Below are 15,932 nucleotides of genomic sequence, written 5' to 3'. Positions count from 1 at the left end.
ATATCTGAGGCTCTTCGCTAAACTGTTCTACTGCACTTACACCCTTGAACCAGTAATTCACTACGTTTTATTAACACCCTATTTAATCACCTCTAACATCTATCATTTTCCATGTGAATCACAGTAAACCAGACCAATTATATCATTATTACATACAAAACTTACTCATCAAGATACCAAAGAAGGGTGTCAGTGAATACCGCTGTGGCCAACCTGTTAATACTGCATGACCACTGTGGCCAATCTGTTGTTATACTCACTCCAGCCGAAAATAGACCCTGTCAGCATTTTCACAGAAATGTCCTTTCAAAAGTGTTGATTTAACATTATAAATACTTTGTTTTCTGACAGGTGCTAACATGTACTCACATTGGTGCAAAAAACTTTAAAATAACTGATTGCCAGGGAAGCATGCAAAAGTCTGATTATATACCACAAGACACAGACAAATCAGTATATCGCATACTGGTCCATTATATTAAATCAGCAAAGAAATGTGATAACTACATCAAAGGCTATGTTGAGGGCAAAGACCAGTTGGACGCTTTTCTGAAGGACTACTTTCATTATTCAAACACAAAATTCATTGTGCGATCATCCTGTAAAAAGTATAGGGATTACGTCCCAGCTGCATCTGAAACAAGCAATGGCACCCGATATGGCCGTAAAGGTATATATATATTGACTATTTTTATCAGAGACACCAACAAAATTTGGTTAATGGTCCGTACATTTTTTTTATTTCAGATCGAATATATTGGGAGTTTAATAATAGAACCCTCTGTGTCCCCTTCTTTGGAACACCTTTTACAACACACAGCTCACAAATCAAACATTGTCAACATGGCTCAGTGTACTACAAGCTAAAACCACCAGAGGTGAGTAGAGTAGCAAATACATTACCATTTACCTAAAAATAAAATTCCTATGGGCAGGAACTTGGCCGAATGGTCTGGCGCGCCTGACCCACATACATACATAAAAAAAAACCTTGATCAGGATTTGCCCCCAGGAGTGTCCTGGGTTCGTACCTCTTGAAAAAAAATTCCTAACTGATCTGCTTTATACTGAACTTGTACAGTTTGTTGGTTCATTTTACCCTTGATAGCTTCCTAAACACTAAAAAGTACAAATCTAGAGCCAAACAAAAGATAAAACTAGAATAGTGGTTTTCCTATATATTGCCAGTTTATATGTACTACATCATATTTAATGATGTATCACATATACCATTTACAATATTTATAATGGATATATATTTGGCACCTACATTTCATTGGGTCCCTATCTTTTCTTGGCACTTTATAACATAATTGTTTCTGCAAGCATAATCTAATGGGTCCCCACACATATGCATATGCGATTTGGTAACAGTAAAAATAGGGCACAATCATTGTTAGATATTTACCAATTTACTATACACATCATTTGATCTACACATATGATTGTTTTTGCAAGCAAAAACGAATGGGTCCCCACATGCGCGTTTGTGCAGATTTATGGTAAACAAACATCCTAGTTATTTTTAGATTCTTAAGGAAAAACTTAACCAACTTTAGCCTTAACCCAACTTTAAAAGTTTTCTGTATTCTTTTGGCATCTTTATTGTCATATAATTACAAAAAACAGTAAATAAGAACAGGAAAAATACTTTCAATTTAATCTCATGCTTTGACCTTGATACTGTCGTTCAAGGTCAGTTTTTAAACACAATTTTCCAAAACTGAAATGATAACTTAATAATATATGAGCTTGATAACTTAATAAAACGACATAGCATAGCTGCGCAAAAGCAGCTGATTTTTAATCACCAACACGACTGTCTCGTAAAATGTCCGCCCGGACGTCAAGCTGAGCACTCCTGCTGTATTCACCCGCCTTAATCGCAAACAAGTGAATTACTACCTTGAGAGTTGAGACTTCTATCTGACTGACAGTGTACACATATTATGGACTGTAAAAGTAGCTATTTGGCCGATTAAGGCAAATTTTTAAATATATACTGAATGAATAACCTACTGCAAACAATTGTTTAACATTTCAGCACATTAGGGCTTGTATTTCTGGCCTAAAACTTATTATTTTGAGGTTTAAGGGGTAAACATGGGTGAATCCAATAAAAAGTTACAAAATTCTTTAGAACAGCTTACATTGCACCAACCAACAAAGCACGAAACCCTCAGATTATGTACTTGGGTCAGTACAGCCGTTTTTAAATTTTTTTTGTTTGGGGTTAAACTTCAGGAGGATCAAATTCGGGACAATAACTAACATCTGTGCAAATTTGAATAAATTTAAAGCACTCTTTCTTGACCAAACGCATTTAACAAACCAGCGTTAGACAGAAACGAATATTTTGGGGTTTAAGGGGTGAAAATGGGTAAATCTTTTTTTAAGGTACAAAATTCTTTGAAATGCCTTATATTGCACCAAACAACAAAGCATATAACTCCTAGATGAAGTACTTTAGCAAGTATAGCCGTTTTAAAAAAAATACGTTTTGGGGGGCTGTGGGTGAACCGAGGGATCAAACGGGTAAAAAATTCACATGGACTATCTTTAGACCAATATCTATAATGTGTGTAAATTTGAAAAAGTTTGAACCATTCTTTCTTGACCAAAACGTGGGAACAAATCTGCGTTAGAAAGAAAAAAAGAAATATGGACAAAAACAATATGTGTCCCCTTCAGGGAAGGGGACCCATAACTAAGTCCCGATAACAGTTGTTTTTACATGGTTACATACCAATGAGGTTGCTTTTAATTCTGTTGTTTGCAGCCAGAACAATGCAGTTCAACCCAACAGATGAACACGAGGCCTTGTCCAAAATCAATTTTTCTTGATGGCATGGAAAGTTTTCAAAACCAAAGCGTGGAAAACATTAAAAGACGACGCAGACAACGACCATCAAAGAAGCGAAACTGCCCAGCCTTTATGTACATTCGGGAAGTGGTTCTTTTCCCACAGTTTGCCATAAGTCCAGAAAAACATCTAGAATCTAGGCAGACTGTGAGAAAGGAAAAGGCTGCACTTATTGTAAAACTGAAAAAGGCCATGGATGACGGCCATGTAGATACACTGCACAGATTTTACATGCATATCCCTTTACCCGAAGCACACATGGACCATCCTACTGATGCCGGCATGGCTCCTTTGAAAGTAATAGATCCTTTTGTTAGGAACAAAATAGATGAACTTCTTGCATCTGGAACATATGAAATGAGACATATCCAACTGATTGTCAATGATTATGTGAACGAGAGTTTGCTAAAGAATGAAATAGCTGGTTTTCAGAGTGAACCGCTGCATACTCCTTCAGAACAGGAGATAAAGGATTATATTTACTTGACAAATTTGACTGCAAATTCAGAAACTGAACCAACAGAAAACGATAAGTTGATGAAAAATGCTCTGCAAAATGAAATGGTCAAGAGTGTTAATGAGTTGATGACTTTAATAAACAACTGCTCTGATGAAGAAGCTCTTAACAAGGCCAAGGCTGAAGTTACTAAGGTCATACGACGGGTGAAGCAGTGTTCCACAAGATCTGCTGCACCTTATGAGAAACCAAGTAACTGTGCAAGGCACCCTGTTAAGAGCGGTACAAGTCAACATCATGAAACCATTCAAGTGCCTCAACAAGACATGAGTTGCCAAAACTCTAGCATAATGATGCACCAACAGCCTACAAATGAAGACTTAGATGGTGGTCTTATGTTGCCATCCATAAACATTACACAGAACGACATGCTGCCAACTTTTAGTCGTTTAATGGAGTCCTCAGAGCCAGTTATGTTATCTGGCTTGGATGACAGACTCATGGGACATAACACTGATTTCCACCATTCACAAATCAGTAACTCAATCATGCATGAACTGAGAACACCCCACCCCTCGTTTCTTAAATAAGTTTCAAAATGTGTTCCTTTTGCTTTGCAATGCTAAACAACCATGTTCCCTTCTTATTTAGCTTTATCACTTCAATGTGTTTGCATTAAACACCTCAAATGAATGGTATTTCCTGTGTAACATATTATAGTGGGTGTATGTGGTTAATGTATTTGCCTAGAATGGGGCAGTGAATGGTTGACACCAGGAATAGGGAACATGCAGTCTTCTGGGTCATCACATGCACCCTTTATCGTAGTTAAATGTCAAAATACCATTAACGCTTGAAAATCGAAACTGAGAGATAAGATGGGAAAAGCAGCCTCTAAAACGGACATGTCAAATTCTTAGATGGGCTTCCTAAACAAAAAGTATGCCACACCTTGTGTACACCATGACCCTTAGATAGCAGTTGGTTGTCACACAGGGTGTATAGATGCATTGCAGTGTGATTTATTGTACAACTCAGCACAGGTAAATTATTTGGGAGCACACCATGCTAGTTTAAACACAAGTTTTCTGCACTGTTGCATAAATCAAAGTTCTGCAATTTCAATGAAAATTTCACATTGTTTCTTTAATTAGTTACATTGGCATTTAATCAATTTAATTCTAAGATTATTTTCTTAACGTGTGGGGTTGGTAATCATGTACAGTATGTCGAATAAGTACAAAATAGTTGCTGCAACCAAATCAATATGCAGCAACAGAAATGACCCTATTCACTCTATTGTTTTCTTTAGTGTAATCAATGATAAACCAGAAGGTGAACTAAAGTGTACAAAACAGCATAAATCAGGAACAACATACTCAGTGAAACTCAAAAAATTCGCCGCATAGTCACAGTATAAAAAACCCTTACAAAAATGATCAATGCCTTCGTGACTGCACAAGATTGTTTGCGTTGTCGTCCCAGCGCTGAGGAGCAACATGACCCACTAAATATACATTGTCATACAGATGACCTGCAAAATCCCTGTCTATTACATTTTGGTGATCGTTGTTGCCCCCAAGTGGTTGGTTGTTTGCATTTCTAGCGCCGTGGATGGCTCGGCAGATATTACGCACAAATTCACGCTTCGACATTTTGTTTTTCACATGTGGGCTAGATAGATCGACAGACAGAAGAATAAGAGAGTAACACACAATAGAAACAACATCTGTAATAAAAAAACAATATTTTAGTGTGGTCAGTACATTTTCTTACAATGCATGACAGAATACTTACCAGTGCTTAAATGAAGATTAGGGTTATCGGCACAAAATCGCTGAGAAAATTTATCAATCAACATGGTTAAATAATCTCCTCTTGAAGTAGGAGAATCGACTGCATGAAAAAACTTGCTGCACAGAATAAAAACAGCAACCATTAGTAAAGTGCATTATTTCTTAAACAGATAGAATTACCGCAGAGCATTTGGTAGGAACTGATTTCTATAATTCTGCAGTTTTAACAATTCCTCAAGAACGTCTTGTCTGTAAAAATATGTTTGTAAACTTGATTGTTAAACAATGGACCAGCCTTTGGTTTTAAGTCCAAAGGTCATACCCTGGATCGAAATACAAACCTTTCCCTGATGTACAATCGAACTTTCTGCCAGCACAGTTGGTTTGTTAAGTGAAAAAACTTTGCTGTATCCTCAACTGATCCATCCAGAATTTCATGTTGAATTAAATATTCCATACCCTATAGGGAAAACATAAACATAAGTTTTGTGGTTTATACAAGTCCAGACCTGCAAAGTTGGCCTAAGCAGGAGTGCTGTTATGTTTTGTTTCATAAGCAATTTTGCAAGTTTTATTGGGAGTTTGAGTCATAAACTTTAGCAGTAGTCTGAGCCCCAAGAAGTAATAGTGCAAAAACTCAATTTGGAAGAATAAACTGTTTATGATGAGCTGCTAAGATGGTAGAATGTACAGAACAAATAGTCACAATTAGGTTACCCATTCTGGCTGAGTGTTGAATGTCAAACTGCCCTCATCAAGCAGTAGGAACAGCTGTTTAAAGGACTTGCCCTCAGTTTTCCAAAACCTATAAGCACTGCAAAATCCCCATGAAGCATGGCACAATCTAAAGAAAATTAACACTCTCTCAATTTATGTTTTTACAAACACTCCACAACACTCATTTTGAAGTAAATTCGCAAACAACACATAAAGGAATTGTAAACTGTAAAATGTAAAGGCATTGCAGTAAAGACATATATTTTAATGAGCAAGGATTATAGTTAATGATTAAAATATTTGTTTACATGCCACCTTGGGAAAAGAAACAGTCACAGTTTTCTAATTTTTTATGTTAGGAAAGTTTAAATAAGAAACAAATTTAAGAAGCACATGATTAGTTGCAAAAACATGCATATTTCATTGTAATCGGTAAATTATCATCGTCACATGTATGACTCATATACTACAAATAACATTAGGTCTGGTATGTACTAATACAGTCAAAAATGCAGCGTATGTGTAATGAGTAAACTAGATAAAGCATGGCAACGCCAATTAACATCTGAGCTTAATGCATTGCAGTTACGTTTTAATTTAAGCAAATTATATATATATATAAATATATTTATATGTATATGAATAAAGTCAAAATTTCAAGACAACAGTTTTGTGCTTTAACAATATTTCACAATCTAGGCATAAAAATGAAATTTACCCTTCCCAGAGACTTTCATCATTTGCAAGATCCTCCCAAACACAGGATGCAAGGCACAGATCTGTTGCATTCAAGTTCTTTAAAATCTAATGTTAAATCACAAACAAGAGTTATTGCAAAGAATATTGACATGATGAAAAAGCTTCTTTAATGTTGCCTGGTCAGACTAACTGCTAGTTTAAAACTGGACAAATAAAGCACAACCTTAACCTATACCTCACTCAATGTCAAAAACACTCTATTTAAGTGTAAAAAATTAAGCAGCACTGCCCTTTTATAGTATCCTGCTTTGCAATTTTGCCAACTATTATCATTTTTTCAACAAAAATAGAACCTATTCAAAGACAAGGACAAGGGGGGCCAAAACAAAATGAACAATATATTTTTGTTTAAATACATTTTCTCCAACCAAAATTTCCATGCATATAAAAACTATATTGGTGGGGTTCAAGCGCAAACATACCTGCAAACCAAGCTCCGGAGGAAGAAGATTAAGATCGACAAAATTATTTAAATGTGATGGTTTTTGGAAATCTCCGTGATTACTTCTCACTAATCGATTCAGTATATGGTGACCTAAAAAATAAATTTTCAGTTTAAGGCAGAGCAGGAATTGTTTTTATTAGTTTGTGTACAAAACCATAATTTTGTTACGGCAACCTTGTTAAAGTATTTTCACAACAGCCAATTTTGGTTACACTGGTTAGCACCATCTAAACAAAACACAAGTTGCCCAACGCATTGTTATGTGATTCTTAGAACTCAAAAGTTCATTCAAATTGGCTGATCAAATTTACATTAAAGCTCTCCAGTCTGTAAAAATTAGACAATTTATGTGCTTCCCCATACCCGCTGTGTTATTTTGAGCATAAAAGGCTTGATCGCATAACAATGGGTTGGACAACTTGTGTTTTATCAAGACTTCGATTAGCACTTGGAAAGTATGCACAACAATGAGTTAACAATGAGTGTTTAATAGGAATAGTCAGCTTTACCATAACGTTATGTAAAAGTAAATGCAATGGACTTATACAGTGTTTGACCTCAAACATACAAAAAAGGAAAGCTTTGCCACATATAAAATTCTTACGTCCATTTCCATGGTGCGGAGTGTGCCAGCAACTGGTGGTCTGTGAATCTGAGCCCAATATTTGACGAACTATTTTTTGTCCCATTCCAAAATCTTTACATTATGTTTCAAAGTTAAAATCAACTCAAATCGATCACACGTTTACAGACCTAAGAAACCAATACACATGCAAAGTTTTAATGTTTAAACACCTACAGTCCTATACTACACCTAAAACAATAAAGTCTAAATTACAAAAAAAGGGGTAACACTAAAAGCAGAAAAACAGAAAAGCGGGAAAAGCAGGAAATCAACACTAAAAGCAGAAAAGAAAGGAAAAGCAGAAACAAGGGAAATTTGTCTTTTCTAAAAGAGGGAAAAAATAATTCCAGAAAAACAGAAAAAGAGTAAAATTTCTTGTTTCATAAAAAATTTATATGAGAAATACGAAAAGCAGAAAAACGGGAAATGTTTCTTTATTTGTTTTTTTTGCCGTTCTAGCTCTTAAAAACCATTCGAAAGTGTTCTAATAGCGTTCTACATTGATTGTGTCAAAATACAGAAAAGACGTGAAATAAACAAATAAAAAACATTTCTTGTTTTTCAGTATTGGACACAACACACAATCAATGTAGAACGCTAATAGATCACATTCAAATGATTTTTACGAGTTAGAAAGGGGCTCCTCCAAAATACACAATCTATAAAATGTTGAAGGTTAGGGCTTTTAGGGTCTGGGTAAAGGTTTATGATAAAAATAACACTATAATTTAGTTTTAGATTCCCAGTATGGACTTAATATTCTCATATGTGTTGAAAGTGGTACAAAGCACTGTATAAAATTAGGTCCAAAAGCTATCTAAATTAAATAATAAATTTATTTGTATTACAATCCCTCACCTTGACCCTTATAGCCGTAGATTGCGTATTTTAGAGCAGCCCATTAGAAAGGTATAAAAACAAATAAAGAAACATTTCCCGTTTTTCTGCTTTTCGTAATGAAACAAGAAATTTCACTCTTTTCCTGTTTTTCTGGAATTATTTTTTCCCTGTTTTAGAAAACACAAATTTTCCTTTTTTCTGCTTTTCCTTTCTTTTCAGCTTTTAGTGCTGATTTCCTGCTTTTCCCTCTTTTCTGTTTTTCTGCTTTTAGTGTGACCCCAAAAAAAGGGAATGGCTAAAAAGCTATAATGCTATTGCTAATAGCCTAATGCTAGCGCATTCGGATTTAAAATACGCCAATAATTAACTATCGTAATTGCAAAATCTCACAAAAAATACAATAAAAATGCAACACAATACAAATCGTGCATTATCTCGAAGACGCTCGACCAAATAAGACAAATTATGTTAGCAACCGCGAATTAAAAGATCAAGAAGCCCTGCCATCAAAAAGCACAACAAAACAAAAACAACAAACCCAGAATGACGTCACAATTACATCAATAGGAAGTGTCGCGTGTCGGATATTAGGTAAATTTTAAGATTGAATAGGGTGACGTGTTAACTCGACCAGCCGTTGTGTTTGATCATATATTACTTGCTATCTATGGTATATTATGGCCAAAGTACGTGGTTATGTAGGACTCTTATTATTAGATATGTTTTGGCGGACAGAACGACTTATACCATATTTTACAGTTGTATTGCACCTTGAGTTCAGTAGAGTTTATTTTGCTTGGTGAGTAAAAATGACGTAACAATTGAAATGAAACATCACCAAGTAGAAAAGTCGTTAGGCGCAAAAACTTGGAGGCCACAATAAGTGACGACGGTAAACACGTTACCTTGTCATTACATACTGTTGTCCTGTTTCAACGTTCGATGAACCCACTGATTTCTACTAGCACATCAATGCGCGAATCCTGTATCCGATGATCGTGGTTAGGAACCGGCCATGTTTACTGTAAGTTTGACTTTGAACCCTCAACAATCCGATTCTTGTATACTTTTGTCGCACCCAGGTGACTTTACCAAGAAAGTTTAACTTCTATGACCTTAATTACCTCTAAACAGTGGTGGGATTCAGCCGGTTCGCACCGGTTCTATAGAACCGTCTCACGAAATTTTATGAGATCAGCGAACCGGTTAGCATTACTGGTTACTGTCAATGGACTTTTCGTAACAGAACTGGCTGAAAAATATGACTTTTGTGATAGAACCGACTGACAAAAAATTTGAATCCCACCACTGCTTCTAAATATTTTTTCTCACCACTAACACTCTTTTTGTGCCTTTCAGTCCACGAATTCAATGCTTTTAAAACAAGAAATTACTAGTGAAAACGTCCAATTGTATTTTACATTCAGTACAACACATTTTAAACAAGACAATCCAACAAACATAAAACACTTTAAAAGGACATCTTTAAAAACACTTCAAACGTACCACAGTTTGCATATTTTGGTTAACCTGCAGTTGTTACTCGCTTTGCCAAATATCCAAATTACCTGTAAACTGCTTAGCTTGGTCTAGTGCCTCGTTTTAAACACACAACATTAAACGCTGAACAATAGGCAGCAAAATAAATCACAAACAATAAATAAAAAGTTCGCAAAAACACATCTGAAAACTTTAGCTTGTCAACCTGTTTCCAAAGCAATAGTCATACAGAAAATTTATACAATAGGTGCATTATTTCACTGACTTTATTGTCAGGTCATGTTGTTAGACGCTGTGATCACTTGCACCAGTTTAAAGGACCACCATTTTACTGATGTGCCAACTGATTAACGCTGAAATCAATACATCCACTGCTCGACAATCGCTCAAAAATACGTATGAAAACCTATTGCAACTAGAGATGATAAAACGGCAAACGTACATGAAATCATTCAAACTTGTTTTTTAATTTGTTTTTTAATAAAACAGGAAGCAGTGATAAAACAGCTAGCACTGCCATAACTCCAACCCCCGTCCATGATATTGCATCGCCAGCTGTAGTTAATTGGTATAAAGTAGTTCCAGCCTGTGAAATATACATATAATATTAAAAAAATTTACCCATCCAATGTTGAAACAAAAAGACCTGTATTATGTGGGATCAGTTAGTGTTGAGGTAATGCAACAACCCTATGTGGTTACATTTCAAATTCATTTTTGACAGTTTCACAATGCAAAAAGAGCATTAGTCTAAATCAGTGATTCTCAACTGCGGCTAAACCGCGGGGCTGCATACGGCTTCCAACTACTATTTTGCGGCCCTCACCGGACCTCAGAAAACCACTTAAGATTATTATATTTGTTTGCTGTTATCCTGCATTCTGTTTTAATTCGTTTATTGCAGCTCCTTACACACTTGAAAAACTACTGGTCTAAAACGCATGTACAATGAACAATGCACACACAAAGAGTATGAGCACATTTTGGTCAGAGGTAAATCACACTATGGATAAAATAAAATACATTTCTTGTTTGATTCAAGCTTCTGTAAGATTTTGTGATTACTAACCTGTATTGCAATGAATGATAAAGGTGCCACACCGATGAAAGTGGCTGAAAAAAAGAGCCACACTGGTATATGAATAACAGGAGAAACAATGTTTATGAACCAGTTTGGCAAAAAAGGAGTGATTCTCAGGAAAAGCAAGTAGTTAAACAAATGTTCCCGTTGACCATCTACCTAAAAAGAAAGACCAACAATTAAAGAACAGTTTTTGTTCATACTACTTAGCCCCAAAAGTCTACAACATAAATAAACAAATACAACAACGGAAACGATTTTTAGTTTTTTACTTTCCCAGATTTTCAATTGTATTAAAGATTTTTTTTTGTTTTTTAAAGCTAGTGCAACAAAATCATTGCCTAATACGTTAATAGTCGTTTGTACATCATCTTTCCAACCAGTAGTAGGCATACGATCTGCTTTCACACTGGGCGCTTACAGCAGAATATTTTCACAAGACATTTAGGCCACTCCCACCAAGGTGTATTTTTAGTTCTTTACATAAAAAGAATTTGAATACCACCAATTAAATATCCTGTTTTATCATGTATATATTTACCACAGTGTTCCATTTTTCAACTCGTTGCTTGAGGTATTTGTTGACGAGAGGTTTGCCAATAAAATAGGAAATCATGTAGCAGCCAGTAGCTCCAATGCCAGAACACTGCAAAGCAAATTTTAGTTCAATTTTTAATGAGGTTTTGTGCAGTAAAAGTAGACACTCTAAATATGAAAGGCTCTGTGGATTTTAAATAGTGTATGGAATCTTTAACACAGGTGACTTATTTAGAAGCTACTTACCAGGCAAACTAGGAACAGGGCAATGTAAAAGGGATAGAGAAATCCTGACAAAATACTGAGGAACACGGAGCCTGGAATCGCAAAGGTTTGGAGGCTAGAAGCATGACAGTCAAGAAAAATGATGGTTTTGTTTACAGTAACGTGTATCAATACAACAACAAACATGTATGAGTAATATAATGACTTTTGCAAGAGCGTGATTCAAAACAAACAAAAGCTTACCACACAGTTGTTATACATGTTACTAACAATGTAATGTTGGCTGTAACATGATTCTAAATGTATGCTATGATTGACACAGTGCTGGCATTGTTTACATTAAAATGTAGGCATAATAAATTTCAAAGGATACAAAATGTATGTGATAAAGAATGCTGACATCACTTCAAAGTAGTATGTGTCTTTGTATTTGGACAGAACTCTACCCAACTCTTTGGCATCTTCCATGTCTCTTGGCAATTTCACTTTCTCCTTTTCTTCTCTGTTACAAAAGCAGACAAAAACTTTAAACCCTTTCTCATGCATACATGTTGAGTGCAACAGACATGCTTCTATTTTTATACCTAACATTTAAGTAAAAAATAGTATAAGTACATGATCAAAGCCACACATGTAGACTTTAGTCTTGGCCGAAGAAACAATATTTAATGTATTATTTTTTGCTGTTATAGGTACCTTGTGATGGCAATTTTTGATACACAGTAGTAGGGTTGTTATCAAACAAATAATTTTTTACGCAATTTCAAATAATCAAACATTTTTTCCTATGCAGTAAATCTTAATTTAGATGCAAAATCAATTTATTTTGACAAATTGGTGATATTTTTATGAAATTGAGTGTAAACAAAAGATATGCAACATGTGTTTCCAGCATTATATACCCTTTCCCAAAATATATTGGACTCAAGCATGATAATTTACTTTTTAGCTTATATTTTGGTATTAATTACACCTAGTAACATTTACATTTAAGGTTATTTAAGCAAGTGATTAAAATGTTAAAAACCAAAGTTTAAATTAACCAAGTGTCCCAGAGAAATCTGTTAAATAATGTGAAAAAAATACCTGTGGAGAATACATGGCTCTGCCAAATTACGGAGAATAACTAAATGTCTGTACTAATTTATTTTATTAAAAAAGGTTTAGCATCGATTTAATGACTAAGAGCACAACCACCTTGCATTTATGTTTAATAAGTTTTAAATACCCCTATTCTTTAACGGTTCTGGGCCTTACATTGTTGGATTTTTAAATTATTTGAATTATTTGACTATTTGATTTGAAAGGAAAAAAATTATTTGATTATTTGAAAAATTCAAAACCTTTATTTGATAACAGCCATACACAGTAGCATAAACTATTAATCCACAACTATATACAGGTTCTAATAGCAGTAGTCATATATTTTAATGTTTGCTGTAGAGTTGTACAATTACAGATATTAAAGTTTAACTACTTACGGCTTCAGCTCTGGGAAGTTGCGGTACACTGTAAATAAAAGGAAAATGGCAGCAAGAAAAATAAGAGTGATTGCAATCACTGACGTCCATGTTGAACCACTTTTTTCTAAAAAACAAAAAAAGATTTGTTTACATATACATCTTAAAAAAACGTTTTTAAGTTTTAATTGTAAACTATACTAATGACTGTCGTATTGCCAACCACATATGCAGTAGGAAACTGCACGGACAATATAGAAAATAGCTTGGAAAACAGATATAAAAACTACCTTTAGGGACAACTTGTTTAACAGTGGTGTCTAATGCTTTTGGAGTGTTAAGTTCATAAACAGGAACTGGCAAATATGACATAGCAAAATCTCCATCACTTGATCTGCTGTGTCGCAATCTGCTTTTGGGATATGTCAAACGAGGTGACTTAGTTTCAGCTGACATTAATTCCATTGTTTGTTCCAAACTTTCCAGTAAAGATGAACGTCTTCTACCTCCACTAGTCTTAACACCTGAAGCACCATTGTTCAAATATGCAGGGAAGGCAACGCTCATTAACTGGGTTTTTCTTCGGTGTCTAAAATCAGTGCCAGTAGCCTGTATAGCAATCTCATGCTCTTCAGTTTGATTCGGAGCATTGCATTTTGACCGTTGAAGAAAATTTGAGAAGCTGGAACTGCTGTATTCATCTTTGTTGAGTGTCAACGGGAGCAAAGGCTTACTTCTAAACTCTAACCACTTGCTGTACCATTCCATAATGCCAACAAAATTGTCCATTTATACCTTTTTTAATTACTAAAACTAGAAATTCAAGTCAGCACACAAACAACCAGATCAAGAAGCTTGCTCTGATGGAACTACTGACCTACTCTTTTGGACAAAATCTGAGAGGGATAAACAAGTGAGTGCTTCAGATTGGACTGTGGACTTTGACCCTTTATGATTTCAACATTCTTCTGACAGGCCCAACTGGCAAAACTGTCAAGGGTGTAAACTACCTGCTGTAATAAGGTTCCTAAGCATATTTGATTGCACAACCAAAACAAACATTATGCAGTTTGAACTGGTGTAAGTTTATGACCTTAACTAGCAAACAATGTGATCACCAAGGCATTGCTACAAATACAGAAATCAGCTCTCAATCACCTTTTTTTCAAACCTCTACCAATAGTATTATCTTGGAGACAAAGTTTACCAATGTAGACATAGCGCTATTAGTTTAAACTTAGCTTAGATACCATTCAGTATTATGTCTTATTCCATAATGCATATCAAATTGATTTGAACTTAGCATTAGCATATTTCTACATATGTTCCAACAGACATCACCTACCAGGCAGGTGGGTCAACTGTCACACTTTTATTACTTTATTGCCTTCCTATGATATATAGGAAATGGCAGTGGACTGCACTTTCAAAACAAAAGCAGCAAATTAGGCTAGCCAAGTTTAATGTCTTAAGTCTAAACATTCAAATTTTAAACATAGAGTAAACCTCGATTAATCCGTTTGGACAAAAAAAAATTGTCTGGATTAGGCAAAGATCCAATTAATGATGTTGATATGTTCAAGCCTCCCCATTTTACAAATCAAATGTACCCCCTGTTTTGTCCACATTAGGCGAAGAGTTTTTAAAACATCCTTAATACATTTATGTTATGCTAGATTGTTAATACCATGACTGGTGCTGGTTAAGTATTTAACTACCAATCTAGTGCAGCCAGACATAGATAGAAGCATTACAGTGTTTGTATTTAAGTGTTACCTTTGGTCAATGTTGTTTGTGCTTGTGATCTTGGCTCAACAGATCCCTCATCTTTAAGATTTGAAATTCCTCGTCGTTGAGCCATTTCTATTCTTTTCAGTGGGTTTTATTTTGGGGGCACAAAAATTAACCATTCAGGAAATTATAGAAAGTATTTACATTAGCCTGTTTAAACAAGATTATTGTAAAAACACAACATAACACGCTGTTGCCTCTTGCTGCTGCTGTCAAAAACAGTTCTTTATAGTCAATAAATTGCGTTGAAACAATTGGTATTGTACAACAATAATTTTGAATCAGCACTTATAAAATGATAGAACAGTACAAAACACTAAACCAAAGACACTGATCTAGAAAACAGCTTCAGAAACCATACAGAAAAATTATGCCAGTTATGGCAGTAAATTTGCATGATAACTAATAAAAATCATTTCCCATTTTTCCTGCTTTTCTGTATTTTGATCTATATCATGTAAAAAAAGATTTAAAATGGCTAGAAAATGAAATGATTTATACGAGTAACAAACAAAAACGGATACGAAAAAGGACAAGAACAATTTTTCCCTTAAGTTTTCAAAACAGTTTGTATAAAACTACATTATATAGTATCAACTTGTTTTGTATGATAACCGATAAATCACTTTCACTTTCCTTCCTATTTTTCTGTGTTTCACAATTTCAATCTCATTATGGAGACATCAGGTTGGAACATTTCACTTTGTTTGCTCATTTTCATTGCTTTTAGAGATAAACAACTTTTCTTTCTTCCAGTTTTCCTTTGTTTACTGTTCTAGTGTGCCAGCGTTTAAATTCGTTTTTTTATATTTCGCATAAGCATCACAGATCACACG

The 15,932-nt window shown here is 34.9% G+C and overlaps 3 protein-coding genes across 3 annotated transcripts; 1 reads left to right on the top strand and 2 right to left on the bottom strand.

Annotated features, from left to right (window-relative positions):
• Positions 1-331: 331 nt before the first annotated feature.
• LOC145237675 (uncharacterized) lies at positions 332-4,030 on the top strand. Its single transcript, XM_080100623.1, has 3 exons — positions 332-670; positions 748-878; positions 2,780-4,030. The coding sequence occupies exons 1-3, from the start codon at positions 412-414 to the stop codon at positions 3,908-3,910; spliced, it is 1,521 nt and encodes a 506-aa protein (XP_079956749.1). The 5' UTR covers positions 332-411; the 3' UTR covers positions 3,911-4,030.
• A 292-nt stretch (positions 4,031-4,322) lies between these two features.
• On the bottom strand, positions 4,323-7,839 carry LOC145237676 (F-box only protein 8-like). The gene is made up of 8 exons (XM_080100625.1): positions 7,642-7,839; positions 7,015-7,127; positions 6,552-6,637; positions 5,834-5,960; positions 5,458-5,576; positions 5,297-5,365; positions 5,118-5,233; positions 4,323-5,049 (listed from the first exon to the last, which is right to left on the bottom strand). The coding sequence occupies exons 1-8, from the start codon at positions 7,724-7,726 to the stop codon at positions 4,760-4,762; spliced, it is 1,005 nt and encodes a 334-aa protein (XP_079956751.1). The 5' UTR covers positions 7,727-7,839; the 3' UTR covers positions 4,323-4,759.
• A 2,053-nt stretch (positions 7,840-9,892) lies between these two features.
• On the bottom strand, positions 9,893-14,238 carry LOC145238873 (transmembrane protein 41B-like). The gene is made up of 7 exons (XM_080102148.1): positions 13,596-14,238; positions 13,327-13,432; positions 12,219-12,347; positions 11,867-11,960; positions 11,625-11,729; positions 11,072-11,242; positions 9,893-10,588 (listed from the first exon to the last, which is right to left on the bottom strand). The coding sequence occupies exons 1-7, from the start codon at positions 14,092-14,094 to the stop codon at positions 10,451-10,453; spliced, it is 1,242 nt and encodes a 413-aa protein (XP_079958274.1). The 5' UTR covers positions 14,095-14,238; the 3' UTR covers positions 9,893-10,450.
• Between the last annotated feature and the right edge of the window lie 1,694 nt (positions 14,239-15,932).

Source organism: Phallusia mammillata, chromosome 7 (genome assembly GCF_965637545.1).
Source record: "Phallusia mammillata chromosome 7, kaPhaMamm4.hap1.1, whole genome shotgun sequence".
NCBI lineage: Eukaryota > Metazoa > Chordata > Ascidiacea > Phlebobranchia > Ascidiidae > Phallusia > Phallusia mammillata.
This window is presented reverse-complemented; position numbering and strand designations above follow the sequence as displayed.

Bases quoted from the DNA above. Each gene is read 5' to 3' on its own strand.
- LOC145238873 (XM_080102148.1), bottom strand. From the start codon at position 14,094: ATGGACAATTTTGTTGGCATTATGGAATGGTACAGCAAGTGGTTAGAG. The intron at 13,433-13,595 runs GTAGTTTTTATA...TTTGTTTTTTAG, and splicing joins TAAACAAGTTGTCCCTAAAG to AAAAAAGTGGTTCAACATGG. The intron at 11,243-11,624 runs GTAAATATATAC...CTTTCTTTTTAG, and splicing joins TTGAAAAATGGAACACTGTG to GTAGATGGTCAACGGGAACA.
- LOC145237675 (XM_080100623.1), top strand. From the start codon at position 412: ATGCAAAAGTCTGATTATATACCACAAGACACAGACAAATCAGTATAT. The intron at 671-747 runs GTATATATATAT...TTTTTATTTCAG, and splicing joins CACCCGATATGGCCGTAAAG to ATCGAATATATTGGGAGTTT. The intron at 879-2,779 runs GTGAGTAGAGTA...TGTTGTTTGCAG, and splicing joins ACAAGCTAAAACCACCAGAG to CCAGAACAATGCAGTTCAAC.
- LOC145237676 (XM_080100625.1), bottom strand. From the start codon at position 7,726: ATGGGACAAAAAATAGTTCGTCAAATATTGGGCTCAGATTCACAGACC. The intron at 7,128-7,641 runs GTAAGAATTTTA...TTTATTTTTTAG, and splicing joins TCCGCACCATGGAAATGGAC to GTCACCATATACTGAATCGA. The intron at 6,638-7,014 runs GTATGTTTGCGC...ATTTAACATTAG, and splicing joins CTCCGGAGCTTGGTTTGCAG to ATTTTAAAGAACTTGAATGC.